The sequence below is a fragment of the Salvelinus namaycush genome, chromosome 35 (genome assembly GCF_016432855.1).
Source record: "Salvelinus namaycush isolate Seneca chromosome 35, SaNama_1.0, whole genome shotgun sequence".
NCBI classification, from domain to species: domain Eukaryota; kingdom Metazoa; phylum Chordata; class Actinopteri; order Salmoniformes; family Salmonidae; genus Salvelinus; species Salvelinus namaycush.
Genome location: NC_052341.1, coordinates 23,324,495 through 23,348,077, shown reverse-complemented (window position 1 = coordinate 23,348,077; position 23,583 = coordinate 23,324,495). Strand labels below are relative to the sequence as shown.

The following is a 23,583-nucleotide window of genomic DNA, read 5'->3' as shown; positions in this document are numbered from 1 at the left end:
AATCATTACCCCCTCCCAACACTTTTTCTCTTAAAGTGCCTTCATACCATCTGGAAATGAAGTGGTAACTATTTGTATTGGTTGTTAAATTGCCATAGTATTTCATGGTATAAAGACACTGTAAAAGAAAGTGCTTCCCAAAGATCCAATGTAGTTGAAATGCTGTAGTTCAGTGGAGTTTGCGCACAGAAGAAAGACAGACAGCACGCAGTAGTCTCATAATGTGTATCAGCGTATTTTTGGGAAGTTGCGGTATGATATTGACCGTGTGTGTATAATGGTGTGAACAATGCTTTTTTTCAGTCATCGATAAATTAACCACATTTTCAAAGATCTGTTTGTCGGTTTGTGGTCTACAAAGGTTATGAGAATAGATAGAAATGCAACTATAATATTGAGGTTCATATTCAATCTTTATTAAATGCCATAAAATGGACATGCCAGATATAAAAAACAAACAGCAGATTATTGTATGGACGTTACATGAAGTAATTGATGACAAAGTATAAACATTTATTTTTGGTATATTTATGAAATATCATGACTTTTTTTTTTATATATCAAATTCAACTTCTACATTCGACCAGTATAATTATTTTCGCCATATATCTCACTAAGTGTAAGGACTTGTTACAACAGACAGTTTACCAATGGACAGTATTTAGAATTGAACCAAAGCACAACATAGGTGTAAAAATACATTATAAAGAGAATACAATCTTTTTGTCACAAAACATATCCCTCTGAAATATCATGACCAAGTTTTCTATCTATGCTAGAATATATTAGTTAGGCATAACATGCTTGTAGACCGAAGTACTCTTTTTAAAACAATTATACAGTAATGAGATAAACATTTAAAGTATGAAATACTGTTACATTACACCTTATGATGTTATATCTACATTATGGATTAATTAAAGACATGCTCCGCAACTTTGGCGACTAGTAAGTATTTTTTAAAGCTCCTAATTTGGGCTGGATGTGTCAATGTGTAATTCATACATGCATAATCTATGAGCAGGATTACTGTTATCTCAATTAGCCACGAAATTCCTAATTTGATAGAGACTGATTTCTGGAAGCTGTGCGGCTCCATCTTCTCTACATTTTGCCCCATGTGGGGCGAGTTTCAGCCAATGAGCTTCAGCCCCTCGCCATCTGAGTGACAGATAGCAAGATAGCACACACAGCAGCGTGCGAGAGAGAGCAATGACGTGGTGCACATATCTGCAGATATGTGACATAGTACAGAATTTTCGGGGACCACTTTTGGCTTGTGAGCCTACCTTCAGAACTACTGGCTAAAAAGTATACACAAGTACCAGAGAATCTCTTTAACTTTGTTCAGCATGGAAAATGTACAAAAAAAAGAAATATGCAAAACCATAGGAAACATATTTTTACACAAACAATACATCGCAATACAGTATTTGGCATCAACGTTTCAATTCAATCTCTTCTGACAAAGAAAACACGTCAGCCTAATATATTTCATGTTTGTAATAGTAATGACTGTGAGTATCACCAACAATCTAACAATACAATTCTCCATGAGCCCCTACAAACAAACATAGTTAAGTGTACTGGCAGGCGGTTGCTACAAAGATGAGACAACCTGTGATATGTGGTTGTCCCACCTAGTTATCTTAAGATGAATGTACTAACTGTAAGTCGCTCTGGACAAGAGCATCTGCTAAATGACTAAAATGTAAAAAAATGTAAGTGTAATCAATTTAACAAACTGCAGCCATCTTTCAAGACATCTAGCAGCCAGCCAGGATAAACACTTGTACACACTCTCCCTCCATTATCTCTCAGCTAATCTCTGCCAAGAGATATTAACACCAGTGCGGGCTCTACTTTAAACTATTGTGATACGACCTCAGACTAGCGTAACAGCCTAATCTAAAGCCTCTGGGCGTAATACCAGCCAGAACCAATAGAGGGAGCCATGAGTATTGTGTATAAAAATGACAAACTTCCAACAAGACCTCTGTGGGGGTGGTAGAGTTCTTTGAATGTAAAATGTTTTCAACAAAATAGAAACAAGAGACAAAAACTATAAACAAAAGAATGAAATTAATCCCATGTCAGACAGAGGTCAGGACAGGACAGGATCCACTGTAACAGACAGAGAGGTGAGCAGGATGTGTTGGAACCCAGGGACACCGCCATCTTGTTGTTGACCTTTGACCTCAGGCCTCATAGAACGACCTCTCGACCTTCTTGGTGACGCTGCTGGAGCCGGCCACCTGCATGCTCCTCTGGACCACCTCCTTAGTCACATGACGTGTTACCATGCCGCTGGTCTCTGTGTGCTGGGAAGTCATCATCATACCGTCTCCTAGGGGTAGGAGAGGGAGTTAGCGTGTGAGAGAGAGAGACACTGTGTGTGTCTGCGTGTGTGTGTGAGGGAGAGAGAGAGATAAAGAGATTCAATTGATACCTGAGAAGTAGGGGTCGTTGATCATGGTGTGTGTGACGTTGCTGTGGGTGCTGACCTCTGTCGGCAGTTGGAACACATCTCTCTTGGTCAAGGACTGACTGCTGTACTGAGACATACCACCTAGGCCTCCGAGTTGAGACATACCTCCTAGGCCTCCTATTTGAGACATACCTCCTAGGCCTCCGAGTTGAGACATACCTCCTAGGCCTCCTATTTGAGACATACCTCCTAGGCCTCCTATTTGGGACATACCTCCTAGGCCTCCGAGTTGAGACATACCTCCTAGGCCTTCTATTTGGGACATACCTCCTATTCCACCTATTTGAGACGTGCCTCCTATTCCACCTATTTGAGACGTGCTACCTACAGAAGGGGAAAAAGAGAGACAGAGAATTCTATATACAACATCATTCCAAATGTACAAACGTATAAATGATCGGCTTCTAAATATGAAACCCAGTATGGTAAATTTAAAGTGAGTACCGACACATTATTCATTTCAATTTAAACACTAGATAAAAACCCTGGATAAAAAAGACTGTTGTAGGACTCTTACCCCCATCCTGAGACTCGATGGTGATGATACCCTCCCTCTCGGGCCCAAAGCCCTGGGTCGTCCTGGCCTGAACTTTGAACTTGTATGGCATGTTCTCACTCAGGTCCGGAACCGTCAGACTGGTCTCAGCGCTGTTACCGCTCACCTGGAAGGAACGCATGTCACCTGAAGGGGAGAGAGAGGAGGTGGGGATTAGAATATGAAATGAAAGTAAAATACAAATATGACTATGAAAGTGAATGGTCATATGCTAGCATTGTCCATAACAAGTCTATGAGCAAAATAGAAGAGCAATTGACATAAGTGATATTCAAAGTCTCTGATGATCGCATGCCCATGTATAGATCCTAGCAAATGACAGTGGACAAAAAGCTGGAGTCAGCGCTCAGTCTCACCTCCTCCGTGCAGCTGTTCACAGGTGACCACGTAGCCCAGAATATCTCCGTTGGGTTTGCGGGGTTTGTCCCAGCTCAGCTGCAGTGCCTCGGGGGACAGAGCTGTGAACACCAGGGGGCCTGGAGCACTGGGGGTGCTGAGAGTGAAGGGAGAACCTGAGGGAGAGGGGGAGAACGGGAGTTAGAGAGGATAGAGGTAAGGGACAGAGCTGTGAATATTAGGAGGGCTGGAGCACTGGGGGTGCTCAGAGTGAAGGGAGAAACTGGAGGGGGGAAAGACAGAGTGAGTGAGAGAGAGAGAATGAGGAAGAGAGAGAGAGAGAGAGAGAGAGAGAGAGGAAGATACAAAATAGGGAGATGTAAAGAAGGGGACAAAGGAGATTAAAGATAAAAAGAGGGAATTGGAGAGAGATAAAGTAAATATAGAGTAAAACAGAAAGAGAGATAGAGGTCAGGTGTGAATTAGCTAGCAATGGAGTGTGGATAAAAATGGATCAACAGAGATGTATTCCTGATTACCTGGCATTGGACTGAGTGGGCTGTTGGGGTTGACGGCTGACTCTATGGTGATGACTCCCTCCCTCTCTGGTCCCCAGCCCTCCAGACTCTGAGCCTTCACCTTGAACAGGTAGGAGTGGTTAGGTAGCAGGTCCTGCACCACCACAGAGTTCTCTGCTGGGCTGGACACATCTATACGCTTCATATCACCTGGAGAGACAAGGGGCTTTGATTACTGTAGAGCAGTGGTACTCAAAGTCTGGGTCGTGACCCCACTAAGGGGGTACTGCAGTGGGGTTGCCAATTGTTTTTTTTTGGGGGGGGGGGGTTGGAACGAAAAATTAAGAGCACAGATTATTGTATGGGACAATATACAAAAAAATTTGAGAAAGTTACTTAGATTATTTTTTTTATGAGTAAATGTATTTACTGGTTTATTTTCATTTTGATAAGAGATGAAAATGTAATGAATTTAATGTTATTTGTTGAAGTAAAAATCGGAATTTACCAATTTTAAGGCTGTCATTATATTTGGGGTGGGGTCACGAGAAGTTATTGTGCAAAAAATGGGTTCCCCAGAAATTCTGGCTGAAAAAATGGGGTCCCCACTGAAAGTACTGAAGGTATGCTGGGACAAGGTTTTGAGATCTAAATAAGTTGACAGGGCTAAGGAAACTGTTAAAGACACATTTCTTCAAATCCTAGTCAATAAAAACCTGAGAACTATGTTCACAAGTGAAAAACAACATTCTTCTTCCACACATCAACAAAACACCATGTGTTTACAATGTGACACAAATCATCATGGGTCCATACCTCCATTGAGTAGCTGGTAGAGGACACAGTACCCCAGCACATCCCTGTCACAGTGGGGCTCCTGCCAGCTGACCTTCAGGGCCGTGGGGCCCAGGGCAGAGAACACCAACCTGGTGGGGGTGTCAGGGACCCCAGGGGCCAAACGAGAGTCTGACGGGAGAAAGAGAGGTCAGTGAGATAGAGACAGACAGAGAGAGATGGGGGGAGAAAGAGAGGTCAGGGGTTAGGGGTTAAGTGGAGTCAATTAAATTACAGGAGTTACATTGACAGTTATTAGGTAAGATAGGATTAGTGAGCGGGGAGTGAGCTCGATGGAGAGAGAACTAAAGAGAGAGAGGGAGAAAGAAACCAAACATATCACAGCAAAAACCAGCTTTAGCGACACCAAGCCTTCCTCTCAAACCAGCAATGGGCGTGGTAAGTCCTACTATGAACCCACAGTGTAGCTTTAAGCCCTGCTATAGTCCCAGTGGTGTGAGAGAGGACAGCTCTGTGTGTGTGCTGCCGGCAGACGGACTCACCCTGGAGCACCCTGTCCAGATTCAGTAGCGCATCGTTGACATCCTCAGACTGGGTCCTGCCCCGCAAGACCTGAGACATACTGTAGCTGTACTGAGTGGGGCTGAAGCCATACGTACCTGAGAACGCAGGGAGCGAGCAAAAAGGGAGCAAATGGACAAGAGAAGGAGGACAGGAGAGGGAGAGAAGTGAAGGAGTGGGAGAAGGAGCACAGGGAGGGGAGAGAAAGAGGCAAGGGAGGGGAGAGGATCGAACGACAGAAGAGAGAAGAGGAGAGCGACAGTCACCATAGCTCCTGCATAGCCCTGTACAGCCACCAGCCCCAATAATCGATAACTGACATCCAAGCCATCCATCCGCCTCATGCATCTCCTCAGTAAACCTGTTGCAGATGATGTGTATATCTGACATTTATAGCCCCGACTGCTACAGGCAAACAGATAAGCTTCTCCCAGCTTTCAATAGCAGAGGACAGAAATATCTAAATACTATGCAGTGGCATTTTCCTCAGCAAAAGCCTCATAGTCAAAGACCTCATCTCAGTGGCTCGGTGAAATATGCCTGTGACCTGGGACCTGTGTCAGTGTGGATCGTAAATGATCGGCTCTTGATCTCAAAATATGCTTCAAATATGCCTCAACTTCAACTAATCTTACTTTTGCCGTCTGTGTATCCCGACAATCCACTGGACAGGTCTCCTATGACGATGGAATCTCGGATGTTGTCATCATACTCATAGTAACCTCTGTTCTCTGACCGCTTCCTCATGACAACATTCTCTGTGCGCATCCCGCCCCCGATAATCTGTGTGCGGGAGAGCGAGTTCCCTCCTGTAGGAGAGGAGAAGAAAAGACAGGAGTAGAATAATGATGACCACCAGAGACGTGGATACAGAACTATAGAATTCTAGCATGCATTCTGAGTGCAATGCCTTTCCAACTTTCGGTGTCAACACGTTGCCCACTGAAACTCTAAATCTCCCAAGTTTGCTGAACTCTGTAAAGTGTAGCTACTGTGCTGGTGAAGACAAGCCAGCTGGAATTTCTTGTCACTATCATACCATTGTAAGTCAACTGAAAGATTCAAAAGCTGACACATTTTAAGAAGGAATCTGCATCCATCCGTACCTTGTCCAGAGTGGTATGTCGTGGAGGACTCCGTAGTCATGGAACCCCCAGCCCCTCCTCTGTGGTTGGAGCTGAGGGTGGACATGGGAGACAGCTGGCTGTAGCTGGAAGACGACATATTGGCACTGCGCGACATGGAATTATTTCCCCCGGGGAACAGGAAGTTTTGTTCCCACCTGCCGTTCATTTGGTCTGACAGACAAAGATGAGGAGAGCCGGAGAAGTGAGAGGAGAACATAAAGGACATCAATAACATTCTGGAACCCAACATAACCCAAACCAAACATTCTGGAACCCAACATAACCCAAATCAAACATTCTGGAACCCAACATAACCCAAACCAAACATTCTGGAACCCAACATAACCCAAACCAAACATGTTGGAACCAAAACAATTGATTCAAGCGCATCGATAGCAACAAATCACAACGAACTGCAAGAGAAATGGCCACCTTACAACCTCAGACTGCACACAGGGACATATTTTTGCTATCACCACCTTCACACCCATGAGAAGCCTTTATACAAGCTTTACAAGCTGCCTCCTTTCCAGAGTCTCTCTCCACAGAGAGGTGTAAAGCAGACAGACAGAGGAGACAAACAGGCACCTGGAAAAGCCTGTCCACGATCATCAACTGGAGGTGGGGCAGTTGATGCCTGGAACCCTCTTTGGGGTGGAAGGTCGCGAGGTGCAGCAGGGGTAGGAATAAGAGTAGAACCAGGTTGCAGTTTCAGGGCAGATGGCAGATGTGAGGAAGGGCGCATGCTGATGATTAGCGATCTGAAGACTCAGGCTCATCTTAAAGGATCCCCGATCGTGCATATTTTGTGTAGCCAGAGAGGAGATGATAAGGGGGCACTGCAGCTGCATTGGAGGTTGGTGGCTGCCATGCGCAGTAGCTGGCATGCTATCTTTCTGTCTGTCTTGTCTGGCTATCTTTCTGTCTATCTGTCTGTCTTGTCTGGCTATCTTTCTGTCTATCTGTCTGTCTTGTCTGGCTATCTTTCTGTCTATCTGTCTGTCTTGTCTGGCTATCTTTCTGTCTATCTGTCTGTCTTGTCTGGCTATCTTTCTGTCTATCTGTCTGTCTTGTCTGGCTGTCTAGCACTCCAGATAGGTGGTCTTCACCTTTCAGGGATGGGGTCTGTGCTCGACTGGGCCGGGGAGTCTCGTCAGTGCTGGTGTCTGTGTCTGTGCTGAGGTGGTAGGGGATCACATCCACATGCCTCTTCCAGGACACCGAACGCAGGTCCAGCTTGGAACCCACCAACTTGATAAAGCCTTGTTATGGAGGGGAGAAGCAAGCAGGGTGGGTGGGTGGGTGATGGTCTGGATTGATAGTTTGCATGGCAGTTGTTGTTTTTGTGAAGCGTGGTGATTGGTGAAAGGGCGAGCGATGGAAGGAGTGAAGGAGGGAGGAGGAAGAGGAGGAGGCAGCATGTATGTAGCTTCGGTGATATCTACAACTACAGATGTCTGGAGGCTTTCAGCAATCACAGATTTCTTTGCAGTTTGGATCAATGGTAGGAAAGGTTTGACTGGCACGAAAAAGCCATAAAGAAGAAAATAAAGACTGGTATGAAGACTGGCATGATAGAACCCAAAGCCATGAAGATGAAAATATTCTGATGATCTCATGAGATGTAAAATAAATGTCAGTTTCTTAAAAGACACCTCAGAGAGAGAAAGAGAGAGAGGGGGGAGGAACGAAACAAATAAAGATAAAGAAAGAAGAAAGAGGCAGAAAGAGAAAGACGAAAGAGTGCAAAAAGAGAGAGAGAAGGGTGGAGGAGGCCCTCATATTTGTAAGCCCCTTGACCATGACACTGTAAGACCTTTTCTGTTTTTATTTATTTTCTTTCTCTCTCTCCTTCAGTGAGCAGAGGACTGGACTACAGAAGATGGATAGACATATCTTTCTTTGCATGGAACCCATTTATAACAGTCCTGTCCTGTCCAGTCTGCATTCACTTGGTTTCACAGAGCAGTGAAGCTCACTGGCTTAATGAGGGGGCTACTACCCAATATGTATACATCTAAAACAGTGAGCTTCTTCCCCATTAGCTGTTACTTAGCAACAGCTATTCTTCATGGGATCCACTGAAAACACACTACGAAACCACAACACACAGTACGCCACCGAAGGTAGGCTTCAGAGAGACAGGCTCCAAGAGCCAGCTAAGGTGGCGTAGTCGGCGGGTACCCACCTTCGTCTGAGACGCTGGGTCTCTTGGAGCCTGTTGGCGACCTCATGACCTCACTGCTGTACATCAGGTAGCCGTCGTACTCATCCCCCGCCTCCGCGTCCACTATTGGGATGTCTGGGATGATAGGGACTGCAGGGAGAGAGGGAGGAGACTCAAACATGAAGCTAATGGTCATGCTAAAAGTATCACATTCAATATAGTATCCTATAGTAGGAGACAGAACAATTCCGGGCTGCAGCGACAGTTGGTTTTCATTGGTTCATTTGAGGATTTATTTTCCACAAAACAGCAACGCAGTGCCCTTAGAGGAACTCACTGGACATGGGTCTGACGGGCTGTGAGGCCAGGTTGATGGTTGCCTCTCTGAATGGACCCCAGCCAATGCTGTTCTTAGCCCGGACCTTATAGCAGTAGGTCTGGGCCGACTGCAGGTTCTCAATTAGCAACATCCTCTTCTTAGGGTTGTCTATCTTCACCTTCTTAGCTACACCCATCGGCTCTACAGGGGGAAGGACGAGGGAGAGGAGAACACAGAGATCCCATTAAATGATTGAGTTCTAATATGTACGCGTTAGAATGTCTTAGAAGCACAGGCATTAAGAGGCATTCGGTGATTCTTCGATTTGATTGGTCACTCACTTGTGTTGTCATTGATGGGTGTGTAGAGGACCTCGTAGTTGGTGATGACACCGTTGGTCTCGGCAGGCTCCGCCCAGCTGACCTGAGTGACAGTTGGACTGATGACGTTGAACGCAAGACGACCGGGCTCACTGGGGACTGGAGGAGGAGAGGAGAGAGGGATGAGGGGAGGAAAGAAAGGTGGAAACATTTATCACAAGGTAGGAAAGGGGGAAAACCATCGACACAATCGTTGAGCTTACATCCTGTGTCGACCCAACAATATTCAACAAGAAGAAAAAAAACTGTCCACAATCCTAGAAGTGTTATTTGTGAAAGACAATAAATGTAGTCCATATTTGACAGGAACAGGAAGTGTGCTCACTCACCGTCCTCCAGGGTCTGACAGGGCACCATGTCGCTGTAGTTTCCGTTTCCCAGGGCGTTGTAGCCACACACCTTCATCTCGTAGTCACAGAAGGGGTACAGGTTGGTCAGCTCAGCGTGGTTGGTCTTCACATCTATCACCTGGGCATCAGTCTCAGGGTCCCCATAGATCCAATACTTCACCTGGTGACCACGGAGAGGGAAACAGAAGATACAGAAAACACAGGTGAAACACTGGTTGGAATGAACAATCTTAAATGGAATACATTCCAACGTTTATTTGTATACTCCAAAATTACACTCCAAAGATTTTTGGAAAATAATCTCATAATTTCCAACAGCAAAAATTGGCAGGTGTGTCATGGGGGCGAATCTAATGAGTTCCTCTGTTGATGAACTATGCTCCTCACGGGGTAAAAGGGTTTAAGTCAAGGTAAGTTAAGTCCTGTATGACAGTTCCTCTCAGCACCTTGCAGTCCAAGGGGTTAGATCTTGAGGGGGGGTTCCTTACCTTGTAGCCCAGGGGGCTTCCTAAGGGGTCCCAGTTGAGACGGATGTTTCGTGGGCCAGTGGCTTTAGCCTTCACGTTGGTGGGAGAGAAGAGACGACCCCCAGGAGACATGGCTGTCCGGTTGATGAAGTCCTTACCCTGCTGCTGCTTCTGGGCAATCTCTGGTAATGCTGAGGGAATAAACTTAATCTAGTGATGCACATCTCATGCATCAGATTCCTTATAGATACCCCCTACTGTATGTGTGTGTGTTTCAGTGTCTGTTTCTGTGTGTATTACCTCCATCAGTAATCGTGACCATTGTCGTCTTCCTCTCCCCGACCGCGCTGTTCGTACTGGGGTCAAACAACTCCAGCTGGAAGGACTCTGGTTTGACCGGTCCAGGGTGAGGGCGCGGGTCGATCACGATGTTCTTCTCAGTCTCCCCGGGAGCAAACTTGAGGGGACCGGACAGCTCGAAGCGCTTGGCATTGCGGGTCTTCCAGTGGACGGTGGCAGGCCCCTCCTGGTTGCGTGTGCGGACCACGGGGATGGAGTAGGTCGGGTCGGCGGTGGAGAAGTTCTGGGTGCTCTTCATAAACATCATCACACTGGGCTCTGAGGGAAGCAACGGGAGAGGAAGTGTGTTATGGCCATCTTACAGAGGAGGAAGTTATGGCTGGCTTTCTAACCACAAATGCGGCTGTTACATCAACTATGCTCTCAACACCCAAGATAATAATGTCCGGGACCTGTTGTGCGACGCTATCCTGTGAACTGACGAAGATCCAAAGAAACACTGTTATATTACAACTATGAAATGATCAAAATAATATTCAGGTATCTTTCTTTCTTTTTTCATGCTATGTGATACACCCTGGACCCTGTCCTCTCACCTGGTTGGTCAGTGATAGTGACAGTAGTATATAACCTCTCACCTGGTTGGTCAGTGATAGTGACAGTAGTACATAACCTCTCACCTGGTTGGTCAGTGATAGTGACAGTAGTATATAACCTCTTAACTGGTTGGTCAGTGATAGTGACAGTAGTATATAACCTCACCTGGTTGGTCAGTGATAGTGACAGTAGTATATAACCTCACCTGGTTGGTCAGTGATAGTGACAGTAGTATATAACCTCACCTGGTTGGTCAGTGATAGTGACAGTAGTATATAACCTCACCTGGTTGGTCAGTGATAGTGACAGTAGTATATAACCTCACCTGGTTGGTCAGTGATAGTGACAGTAGTATATAACCTCACCTGGTTGGTCAGTGATAGTGACAGTAGTATATAACCTCACCTGGTTGGTCAGTGATAGTGACAGTAGTATATAACCTCACCTGGTTGGTCAGTGATGGTGACAGTGGTTCTAGGGTAGCGTCCCAGCTTGGCTCCCTGTCTTGGGTTACTGAGGTCCATGACAAATTGTTTGACCTGTGTGTCCTTCAGCAGACCGTCTCCCTCTCCCAGCTCCAATAGACGCACAGGGACAGTCTGCTGGGTCTCCCCTGGCCCGTAGGACAGTTCCCCATCCACTGTCACATAGTCCTGGCGAGAGACGGAGGAGTAGTTAGGATTGGAAAAAGAAACAGTCACAGACTAATGAAAGGTGTGATATTGCTGTATTTTAGTGTGTGCGCGCGCGTGTGTTACCTTCTTGTCCTTGGCGGTGAGGTCTCGGGTGCGGTAGGTGACTTGTGTGTGTCCGTCCTCTATGATCTCTCTGCTAATGGGGATGTTAGCCACTCCGTCCTGTCGGCTGTAGGTGTAGGAAGGCTGGAGGAACGTCATAATACTCTTGGCTAGAGAGGAGAGGAAAGACACACACAATTATGAGCTAAATAAGGTCAGGAGAAGGGAAGTACACAAAAGAAAAGAGAAATTTACACATATTCACTGGAAATAAATAGTAAGAAAGTGTTTTGTAATGCTATATGGTTTTGAAGAATCATGTGTGTGTAAGAGAGTATGGAGGTCAGGGGTTAGATAAGGCTCCTCTGATTGGCTCTCACCGTGTTCTTTGATGATGGTGATGTTGACGAAGCGTTTCCCTATCTCAGCGATGCCCAGAGGAACGTCCACCGCCTCCACCTGCAGCTTCTTCTTATCATCGTCATCTTCCTTGATGAAGAGCGGCACGCGCACATCTACTGTCTCCACCCCCTCCTGGAACTCCACGGCACCAGCCGCCTCTGCAGAGAGAAGAGAGAGAGAGATAGAGCGAGAGAGAGCGAGATGGAGAGACAGTTAATAAACTCCCAACACACAGACACAAAGACATACACACAAACACAAACACACACCTTTGTCTGTGGCCACTGTGTAGTAGCCCGGCACCACTTTGAGATCTTGGAAGTTTCCAGACTGGACGTTTTTCTCAGTCAATTTGACGATGTCGGGGTAGCTGGAGCGAGGAGCGGACACGACTGTGTCTACAATTGTGTGGTCTTTTCTTTTACCAGCATTTCTCTGTAATCTGAAACACAACCAGAATATCAGTAATGATTTGAGAAAATACGATTTAGACAACATGCACAAAAATGACTTACATTGTAATAAATTCAAGAGGGATTGAAAGTCATCCTGAAATAAGTGTCTCACCTAAATTTGGTCTTCTGAACCTTCTGGGCTCCAGGAACATGCTTGTACACTTCATTGAGCTAAACAGAGAAAACACACATAAAGTATACACACGCAATCCACTGTCACAAGGGATGTCATACAATACTGTATATATACACCCAGCTTGCTCACACTCACACAAACACACAAACACACTCACGTTGTCATCAACCTCCCTGCGTAGCATCTCCGTGTCTCTGGCGTCGGGGTGGGACAGACTTTCTGTGAACAACCTGTTCAGACGCAGGGACAGAGGGAACTGGACTATAGATGGAGGACGAGAGGAGGAAAGAGGGGAGGAGAAAGAAAGAGAGTAGGAGGAGAGGAAGAGGAGGAGGAGGAAGAGGAGGAGAGGCAAATTAGGAAGAGTTGAAGAGGAGAAGAGAGGTGGATTAGGGTTATGTTTCATCACTCAGAATCATGATCATGTAAACCAGGAAGTTCTAGTGATAACTCCAACCAATGGGAGAGACGGAATTCGGAACACTTCACACTCACTGGTCTCTTTGGGGTTTGGCTGGACCTGCGCCAGCGGGTGATTGGGCGATCGGTGCACATTGTCGGTGATCTTCCAGCGAACCACGTCGGTGCTCTTGGGCGGGCCGGTCCTCACTAGGGGCGTGTCCAGGTGGTCAGAGGTGAGCAGGGATTGGCGGAGCATGTACTGGTCCTCCTTAAAGCCAACCATACGGCCTACAGACACACATAGGAAAACACATGTTCAATCACACGTTATAATACTGCCTGGAAACAAGGTACAGAACTAGTAATATACGCACAGAAGGATTTTAAAAGGTTCATAAAAGTGATATGGCTTGAGTAACTCACCTCTTCCACAGCATGGCAGTAGAGCAAGACATGCCTGCGAGAGAAACAGAATGAGGGAGGGAGGCAAAGAGGGATTATTTCCTTCAGAGTATGGCAAGGCCATGGCTGGTTGTGTTATGGTTGTGACTGGACAGTACCTTGCAGCAGGCGCAGTACTTCCAGCAGCAGAGCAGCAGTAGACCCAGCAGTAGCATGAGGAACATGATGAGAGGGATCAGCCACAGGAAGCCAGCAGGGGGACAGTCTAAGGGGACAGACGACAACATCAACAATAACATCAGCATCACAACCAGAGTGCACAAAGATGCTGAGCACTTCCAGAACAAACCAGAGAACCCCCGTAGTTGTATTAGCATCATATAAACAAAGGTATAAAGATTATAATAATTAGGTGGGTGCCTATATCTGTCCTTGTGTGAATTGGAAATGTTTTTTTTGTTGCATATCCCACTTTCCCTGAGACACCCTCAGAGTGTGGGGTAGCAATTTTCTGCCATTATCAACAGCGACCCTGGGCACATCAAAAAAAATGTTTAACCGCGTTGACCTTTCGGTTACTGGGCCAACACTCTAACCGCTAGGCTACCTGTCACCCATATATGAACGTTGGTCATGCCTCACCTTTCTTTTTGAGCACCTGGACTTCCAGTTCCTTGTCTGTCTGGTCCTCAGGGTAGTCCACGGTGTAGTGGTACGTACAGTCGTCATCCTCGTCACGGAAACTACACGCCTCAATCACCTCTTTATTTTCCTTGAGCTCGTCCACCATGACCACTTTGAACTGGCACTGGTCGCACTTGTCGCTGTCCTTCTTCTCGCCGGTCTTCCAGGCCTGACACTGGACACAGCTCCTCTTGTCCTCACACATCCCCAGCTGGGCCTGGAAGTTAGCCTCGCAGGTGGGGGTCATGGCCAGGCCAGAGTCCTGGCACTCACAACGACCGCACTTACACACACCACGCCCGTTACAGACACCCTGAGAGAGGGGGGGGGGGTTAGATCATTCATGAATAATATTGTAGCAATCTGCAGGGAGGGAGGGAGGGTTCACAAAATGGGACAAACACCCAACTGAGACTCTGCATGCATAATTTAGCTCAAATATATTTTGTGTACAACACAAAACCCCAAACAATGCATACAGAGCAGAAATAGGACTATCCCCTCTAGAAAAGAGCTGTTAAATTCTACAACCACCTAAAATGAAGCGATGCCCACACATTCCACCTCAAAACCCTCACCTACAGAGAAATTAACCTAGAGAAGAGTCCCAGTTGGTTCTATGGCTCTGTTCACAAACAGACCCCACAGAGCCCCAGGCCAGCAACACAAAAAGATAACTATTTGACACACTGGAAAGAATCAACCAAAAAACGGAACAAATTGGAATCTGGCCCTAAACAGAGAGTACACAGTGGCAGAATACCTGACCACTGTGACTGACTTGACTATGTACAGACTCAGTGAGCATAGCCTTGCTATTGAGAGAGGCCGCCATAGGCAGACCTGAGCTGAACTTCTCCCTAACCTCCTGACAAATGTATGACTACATTAGAGACAAATATTTCCCACAAATCATACACCCACAAAGAATTTGAAAACAAATCCAACATTGCTAAACTCCCATATCTGTTATATTGTGGCGAAACACCACAATATGCAATCACAACAGCAAGTTTTGTGGCCCGTTGCCATGAGGAAATATTTGTAAATACCACCAATATTTTTATGTTTATTTATCTTTCCCCACTATTCGTTCCACAATTATTTGCACCTTGCTAAAACACTGTACATAGCTGGATAATATAACACTTGATATGTCTTCATCTTTTTGAAACTTTGTTGAGTGCAATGTTTACTGTTCATTTCTAATAGTTTTTTGTTCATGTTGTTTTGTGTCTTCTCACTTTTGTTTATTGTTTTTCACTTGCTTTGGCAATGTAAACATGTGTTTCCCATGCCAATAAAGCCCCTTTGAATTGAATTGAGAGAGAGAGACAAAGAGAAAGAGAGAGAGACAGAGAGACAAAGAGAGACAAAGAGAGAGAGAGAGCAACAGATACAAAGAAGGAGAGAAACAAAGACAGAGACAGAGAGAGAGAGAGAGAGAGAAAGAGAGCGAAACAGAGACAAAGAGAGAGAGAGAGAGAGAAACAGAGACAAAGAGAGAAAGAGAGAGAAAACGACAAAGAGAGAGAGAGAGAAAGAGATAGAGGGAGACAGAGACAAAGAGAGAGAAAAAGAGACAGAGAGAGAGAGAGAGAGAGAGAGAGAGAGCGAGAGAGAGAGAGAGAAAAAAATAAAGAGAAACAGAGAGAGAGAGAGAAAGAGATAGAGAGAGAGAAAACGACAAAGAGAGAGAGAGAGAGAGAAAGAGATAGAGAGAGACAGAGACAAAGAGAGAGAAAAAGAGACAGAGAGAGAGAGAGAAAGAGAGAGAGAAAAATAAAGAGAAACAGAGAGAGAGAGAGAGAGAAACAGAGACAAAGAGAGAGAGAGATGATGTAGCGCTCACCCCTTTAGTGTCCAGACAGGTCTGGTTGCTCATGGGACACTCACAGGCCGGTCCCTCCCAGCCCTCTGCACACGCACACTGACCCATGAAGCAACGACCACGGTCTAACACACACACACACACACACACACACACACACACACACACACACACACACACACACACACACACACACACACGCACACACACACACACACACACACACACACACACACACACACACACACACACACACACACACACACACAGAAATGGTTAGAATCTACTTCAAGTGCTTCACACTCTCACACACTCTCACAAAGATTCAGATTTTATGGAGTTAAGGGAACACAAACTGCATGACAAAGATGTGCACGTCTTATGACAGTGAGGGTTATTCTAACGCAACGCGGTGCCACAAGCTCGGTATCTTGAGACAATGATGATGGCCACACACTCACCGTTGCAGAGGAAGCCTCCGTATCGTTGACACTGGGACTTGTCAAACTGACAGAGGGGTCCCTCGTACTGGTCGGTGTTGTAACACACACACGTTCCACACAGGCAATCTCCTCGGCCAGAACACGGCTCCCCCACGCCAGGACCCAGACAGGAACTACCTGCGACCGGCGACGCACTGGTTGAGCAGTTACAGAACGGACCCAGCCTGGGGACACACACCACGGGGAGAAAGATGGCCTTTCATGATCATGTTCTGTCTTTCTTCTGTCCAAGTGTAATTGATTCCTAATTGGCATATATCACTCCTCAGCTCTCCAACATCATACTGTAACTGCTGTGTGGTGAGCGTTCTGCCGTGCATCACCCTAGGGTGCTATACATCAGCGGTGGCAGGAGTGAGTTTCCCACCTTATAATGTAAAGCGCTTCGAGCACTGGAAAAGCACTATCAATTATTATTATATCTTCCTGAGACCCAGCACCTTTTTTGCCCTCTCTCGTTCTCGGTCCGTATCTCTGAGGCCACACAAGCCACTGTATTAAGTCATGTTGACCCATTGAGAGGGCATTCTGGGCTTTTCAATGATATCACAGGTGTGGGGGGTGTGACCTTGACAACGTTAGCGCATTTTATGGAAATTTGAAAAGAAGTGTGTGTGTAATTACTAATTACAATTTTTGTGAGTTTGATATTGAAATTGTTTCCAGTAAGTGAATACCTCAGGAATAATCAAGTGAGTTGTCAGGACTGTGTACTTTTTTCCCACATTAAATAAGAGCTAAATAAAATCTTATCAAGAAATGTCCTCTGTAGTGGACACCCAGATGCTGCAACTATGTTTTTCACCTACTGAACCCATTCACTGTAATGTTCATTTATTCATATTTAAGTCTAAATGACCACTACAGAGGACACTTTTTCCACTTACAATAAAAGATTAACAATTTCTTGGTAACATGTTCCTTTCACCTCAAATACTTCTGTAAAAAATCGAAGCTATAAAAACAAAGAGAGTCGCACACTTACCGGTATGTATAACCTCCCAATAATTTAACAAATCTAACAAATTCCCCCCCCAAAGATGTCTAATTACTGGGAGGTTATACATACGGAGTGTGCGACTCTCTTTGTTTTTATAGCTTCGATGTTCTACATTACATAAGATCTCAGGAGGATATAGCATATGAGAGAGAAAGTACATTCAGTTCTGTTTGTCTCACCAGCCACCGTAGCACCGGCACCTCCCACAGACCAGGTCCCCGTGGCCTGTACACCGCACTGCATTTTCAGTGGCGGTCTTTAGGAAGCGAAGAGAGAAAGAAGACAGTTAGAAACCAAAACCTGTGTGTGTGTGTGTCTTTGTGCTCATATGTGTCTGTCTTCATACCTTCTCACAGTCGCAGGTTTTACAAAGCACTTCAGCGTTGATGTTTAGAGCTGTGCTGAAGGTGGTCGGTTTGACTCTCATCTTCCCCTTCTTGTCACCCTGCTCCAGACTACACACATGTTGCTCCCCAACCATCTCACTGGCCTTGACACGCACCTTAAACTTCCCCTGGAAAACACAGAATGGGTTAGTGTGTGTGAATGATTGATATGTACACAGTAGATGACTGACAGGGGGTGCTGTTTTGAAGCCACCGCGCCTCCATCTTGGCACCCACACCATTGTAAAAATATTTTGGAAGCTAAAGTAATGCATTTATTAATGTCTACATTTTTTTTTTCCATATTTATTCTATGAAAGACACCTAAATATACACTTTTGAATGATATTATATGAGCTAAACCCCCCAAAATAAAAGGAAAAATAAATTTAAAAAAATTCCTTAAAGTATAATATGTTGAAGGTTTTAATGTTGCTGTCCCCACTACAGCCAAAAATACTTAAATACATTTTGGTATTGAAACATTTCATTGAAATACTGTAGAATTACATTCATTCCTATGGAGGACTACTTCTTCTGGGGAGTATCAATATGGCTGACCAGTGACTGACTGAATTGGGACTGAATTGAGACTGATTTGTGTATCCCCTCAAGGTTAGTTGTACAAGACTGTGTGTGTATGTGTGTGTGTGTGTGTGTGTGTGTGTGTGTGTGTGTGTGTGTGTGTGTGTGTGTGTGTGTGTGTGTGTGTGTGTGTGTGTGTGTGTGTGTGTGTGTGTGTGTGTGTGTGTGCGTGCGTGCGTGCGTGCATGCGACATCTAAGTGTTTCTTACTATTTGTCCAGGCTTGACTTTGAAGGTTCCAGCCTGCGCAACACTGCCACTGTACGATAGGACCTGAGCTTCTATAGCTTTAGGCCTGTCCTCAGCACGGATACTGATCTTAGAACGGATATTCTGAGAGGACAGACAGAGAGCGTTATTAGGACATCTGGCAGTGCCTTACGTAATATCCCTTAGGGGATGCTTAAAGTACAATCTAATGGAATGAGTGTGTTCAATTTGCCACACCTGTAAAACAAGCCCATTCTTACCTCAAAGGCTTTCTCCAGGATATTGAGGATGTTAGCAGAATCTTCCTGTAGCAGACCCAACTCAGCGATGGGGAAATACTCATAAAGCTTCTACACAGGGAGAACCCGCAAAACATGAATAAGATATGTTTTATCTACAATGCTAAAGATGAGTTAACAGGTATTTCAGGCCCCCCAGAACAGACAGTGGCTAAACTCAGTGGCCAAACCCCCATTACAATAAGTATGATTGACTGGTGATGGTAAAAATAGGCATGATACTGTGTTTGTAGGGTTAGAGTAAGGTTCAGGGTTAGGGTCAGGGATAGTAAGTAGTAACTCTTCTAGTTCTTACCTGATAATAGGTAAAGGAGTGGTTTGTGATGGCGAAGATGGGGATAATGTTGTGTTTGCCGAGCAGGCGGACCAGGGTGGGCACAGAGGGGTAGTCCTGCCTGGTGTCCTCTGTGTATTTCCCCTCGGGGTCCAGGTGGCACTGCTCGTCGTTGCGTGGCATGATGCCCGCCAGCACGTTGGCACCGTCCGCCTCATAGTGGAAGGCCGACTCGGTGGAGAAGACCAGGAGGTGGGTGGCATGGCTACGCCAGCCGATCTTTTCCTGGAGGGGAGGAAGAGGAAAGAGACAGAAAGAAAGAGGGCGAGAGATACAGTTGGAAAAAAGGGGAGAAGGAGAAGAAAAGGGGTAAGGAGAGAGTTCTATACACGTGTAAGGAGGCTCTTAAAGAGTCACGCAGCGGTGCACTACAGTTAACCAATCAAACAGCAAGCTTCAACTAATTAAACATCCCAGACAGTACAGCAAAGATGGTCGCCTGTGTCCCCTAACCACAAAACATTGAATGGTAATATCCGTCTTAGTAAATCTAACTCTATAGTCCTACCCCGCAGACTGCAGCCTGCAGTATGGCGTCAAAGCCCCCCTCTGGAGCGTCCAGGTTCCCTGAGATCCTCTCCTTCTGCAGCTTCTCGGTGAAGGACCGCAGGTCAGAGGTCAGAGTGATCACATGACGGAACGAGAAGGGAGGGTCGCTGTTGGGCCAAGGCTTGGCAAGTCTGGTGAGAGGGAGGGATGGAGAGGAAGAGGAGGAAAGGGGAGGGAGAGGGGGTCGGGAGCAAAATAGATAGAAGGAAGGGCCATGAGTATGAGTAGTGTATAAATGCCGATATTTTCGTACCGTAGTAATGTTTACTTTTGGATCTATGTGTGTATCTGTATCTGTATGTGTGTCTGTGTAGAGAGGATCAAAATAGTTTTCAAGTTCTTACTTGGATGGTCTCATGTCTGTCTGGGGTTCCACCACTTTGTCCACAAACTTGCCGAAACCGATGGTGTAATCATCAGACAGCTTACTTACCAACGCCGCTGTATGGGGAACAGAACATATCAGTACCACAGACTACTCCAGTACTACAACACTGAGGTCAATGGTGTAACAATCAGACTCATCGTTCACCTGGAACTTACCCAGCTCAGCACCCATTCTCTTGAGGTTGTCCAGATCGTCCTCCATGGAGTTGGAGAAGTCCATAAGAATGTAGAGGTCCAGAGGTCCTTTAGCTGGTTCAAACACCTCCATCTCTATCTCCCTCTCCTCCCCTGGCAGCAGAGTCATAGACATCTCCTGAGGAGCTACCTGGGACTGCTTCAACAGCATGTCGATCTGCTCGTTCTATAGCGGGAGGGAGGGAGGGGTGTGTCATATCATGTAAAAAACATGGGGGACAAAGAGAAGTGTCTCCAACCTCAGCAAAAAGCACACCTTGCTTGTGAGCACACCTTGCTTGTGAGCACACCTTGCTTGTGAGCACACCTTGCTTGTGAGCACACCTTGCTTGTAAGCACACCTTGCTTGTGAGCACACCTTGCTTGTGAGCACACCTTGCTTGTGAGCACACCTTGCTTGTGAGCACACCTTGCTTGTGAGCACACCTTGCTTGTGAGCACAACAGTCTAATGAAAACCTGTTAATTCATGCATCCATGTAGTAAGGATTAGTGTCATTATGATACTTACTCTCTCCATCGACATACTGCTTTTGGCTGTCACCGCGCTATTACAGCCGCGGTTTACGATGTTGTCATGAAGGTCGCAGCGGGGTCCATCAAAGATCTGTACGCAAACACAAACATGGGTCACACTAAATATTTGTGGCGGGTAAGCGGTGTCTGTGGGCAACTTGAGTAGTAGTTTCTTCTCACCTCATCTGGACAGTAGGCACAGCCCTTCCCTGACTGAATACATTCTGAACAGGTGCTAGCCCTCGTAGCCAGACAGTGATTCACTATTGGACAGAGAAGCATAGCAGGAATATCTGTGTTAACATTTAGCATCAGTAGAATTCCAATGAAAAATATGATTTGATTTTCAGTGAAGATGATTCAACCTATTGCCCAACTGCATAAACAAGACGGGGTCTATCGACATATTAAAATAGTCAAAGAAAGAGTCAATACTGTAGTAATACGAGACACACAGTAACAATCCCTTGATTCATGAAAATAATTCTCACCTTTTTCAGCGTAGCAACTGGCTGTGATGACAGCAAGAAGTACAACCCCCACCAAGAGATTTAATGTCCATCTCCCCATCTCCCACCTGCAACACACACACACACAGCTTATGACCTTTCAACTTTCCCCACGGGCTAGACTACACTGACCTGGTGAGGTAGGAGTACTGTAGGTTAAAGTTGCTACTTGACACTGATAGAAGGTCAGTTTTGCGTTTTCACTCCTTTGGAGAGGTTAAGGTGATCCTAGATATGTGCCGAAAGCAACTTCTACTTGGAGAGGTCAGGTAAGAGTATCATCAAGTTGACTCAAAGAGCCTCATCATTTAAAGAAAGTTTACTTTCAGCCTCCAGTATTGCCTCCTGTGTTGCATTATCTGCCTCCTGTATTGCATATTCCTCCAGTGACCTCAGTATCTGGTTATTCCTCTACAGAAATATTATGGTGTAACCCAAACCATCTGGCGCTGGTTGGCTCAGGTCTCTCTGTGGGCTTACCGCAGACCTTACACTTCTACAGAACAGAGAGACACTGTGAACCATCCACACATTCAGAGAAGGATCTGTGCTCAGCCTATCTGCCTGATCAACTAGGTCCAAAGAAATATCTCTACTGTCAAAAAACATCTACACTGAACACTCCTTAAAGGGAAAATACACTCAAAAACTATATTTGGTATTGTTTTCATTAGTCCACTACTGATACAGTCCAAAAATGTTTGACATGTCAGCAGTCAAGTTTTCAAGATATTGGACTTTCAAGAAGCAAAGTGTCCCTGTCCACTTCATAAAACATTTTTGGATTGTATAAACAGTGGACTAATGAAAAAAATACTAAAATATGGATTATCCCTTTAATAAGCAGATGTAACTTCGAACGAAAAAACATCCCTAACACATCAAACAGATGGAAACTAAAGGCAATTTCACCCTCTATCCAGACAGAGCCAGCTATATCCTGCCATACCCTGACTGCAGCACACAAATCCCTTTTATGTTATCCATATGCCAAACTAAAGACAGATCCTCCACAGCCAAACTTCAGACAGGCCAGAGGAGCGGGAGAATCAGCTTGTAAAAACGAGTTGGGGCACGCATGGTGAAATGAATTGCAACGGGGAAGCGCTGAAGTGTAACTGTGTGAGATATTTCAGGGGAATGTTCTTCCAGACAGCAAGAGAGACATTGTTTGATGTAAACGTTGTGTGAAAGGAGCTGTAGTCTTATGCAGTAGCAGATAGCAATCATAGACATGGGAAACCACACAGATCTTCTCCACAGGGAAACTTACAGTTGATGTGAATGCTGACAGAATGTGCTAGTAATTGAATCAGAGGAGAAAGAGGGTTTTATGATCAACCCCCCCCCCCCCCCCCCCCACTATTTTGACCATTGACTCACCGAACAGGAATTTCACCCCAAGGCGAGAAACTGACCCAGCCATCACAAAAACAGAGCAGAAAAACACAGGAACTGGCACTTACTGTAGCGTAGCACCTTATCGTGAACTTGAGCTGCCTACAGGTGTGTGTGTGCACGTGCGTGTGTGTGTGTGTGTGGGTTTCCGGTATTACCGGTCACATTTATCACTGACCAGGTTGAGTAGGCTATGAGAGAAAAACAGGACCAATGATATCTTCACTGTGAGAAGGAATGTAAGGTCCCTAAAGACTGTCTGTTAACTACTGTTAAACACAGCCATATCAAAGAAGAAGAATGTCTAAAGTTGAAGAGACTTTCTCACGGAGACAGTTAAAGTGCTAAGAGTTTGAGGGAAAAAAAACAATAAAGTTCTGTTTGAATTTACCTTGGTCGAAATGAAAAAATATGAGGGCCTCCCGAGTGGAATAGTGGTCTAAGGCACTGCATCACAGTGCTTGAGATGTCACTACAGAGCCAGGTTCAATCCCAGGCTGTGTCACAACCGGCTGTGACAGGGAGTCTCATAGGGCAGCACACAATTGGCCCAATGTCTTGAGGGCTTGGCTGGAGGGGGGGCTTTACTTGGCTCATTGCGCTCTAGTGACTCATTGTGGCGGGCCAGGTGCAGCCTGCAGGCTGACTTGGGTCGTCAGTTGAACTGTGTTTCCTCCGACACATTGGTGCGGGTGTTAAGGAGC

General features: G+C 45.6%; 1 protein-coding gene across 1 annotated transcript; it reads right to left on the bottom strand.

The window, feature by feature from the left end:
- Positions 1–394: 394 nt before the first annotated feature.
- On the bottom strand, positions 395–21,542 carry LOC120029645 (integrin beta-4-like). The gene is made up of 38 exons (XM_038974931.1): positions 21,464–21,542; positions 21,153–21,235; positions 20,968–21,063; positions 20,419–20,623; positions 20,220–20,316; positions 19,835–20,006; positions 19,288–19,551; positions 18,954–19,043; positions 18,694–18,816; positions 17,860–18,027; positions 17,693–17,769; positions 16,472–16,677; positions 16,032–16,135; positions 14,138–14,492; positions 13,654–13,760; positions 13,517–13,550; positions 13,187–13,381; positions 12,849–12,952; positions 12,668–12,726; positions 12,370–12,542; positions 12,079–12,258; positions 11,720–11,868; positions 11,407–11,614; positions 10,365–10,682; positions 10,086–10,255; positions 9,577–9,757; positions 9,209–9,346; positions 8,886–9,068; positions 8,570–8,698; positions 6,361–6,552; positions 5,890–6,063; positions 5,236–5,352; positions 4,715–4,864; positions 3,920–4,108; positions 3,401–3,556; positions 3,006–3,170; positions 2,450–2,812; positions 395–2,347 (listed from the first exon to the last, which is right to left on the bottom strand). Exons 1-38 carry the CDS (start codon positions 21,540–21,542, stop codon positions 2,199–2,201), a joined length of 6,102 nt encoding a protein of 2,033 aa, XP_038830859.1. The 3' UTR covers positions 395–2,198.
- Between the last annotated feature and the right edge of the window lie 2,041 nt (positions 21,543–23,583).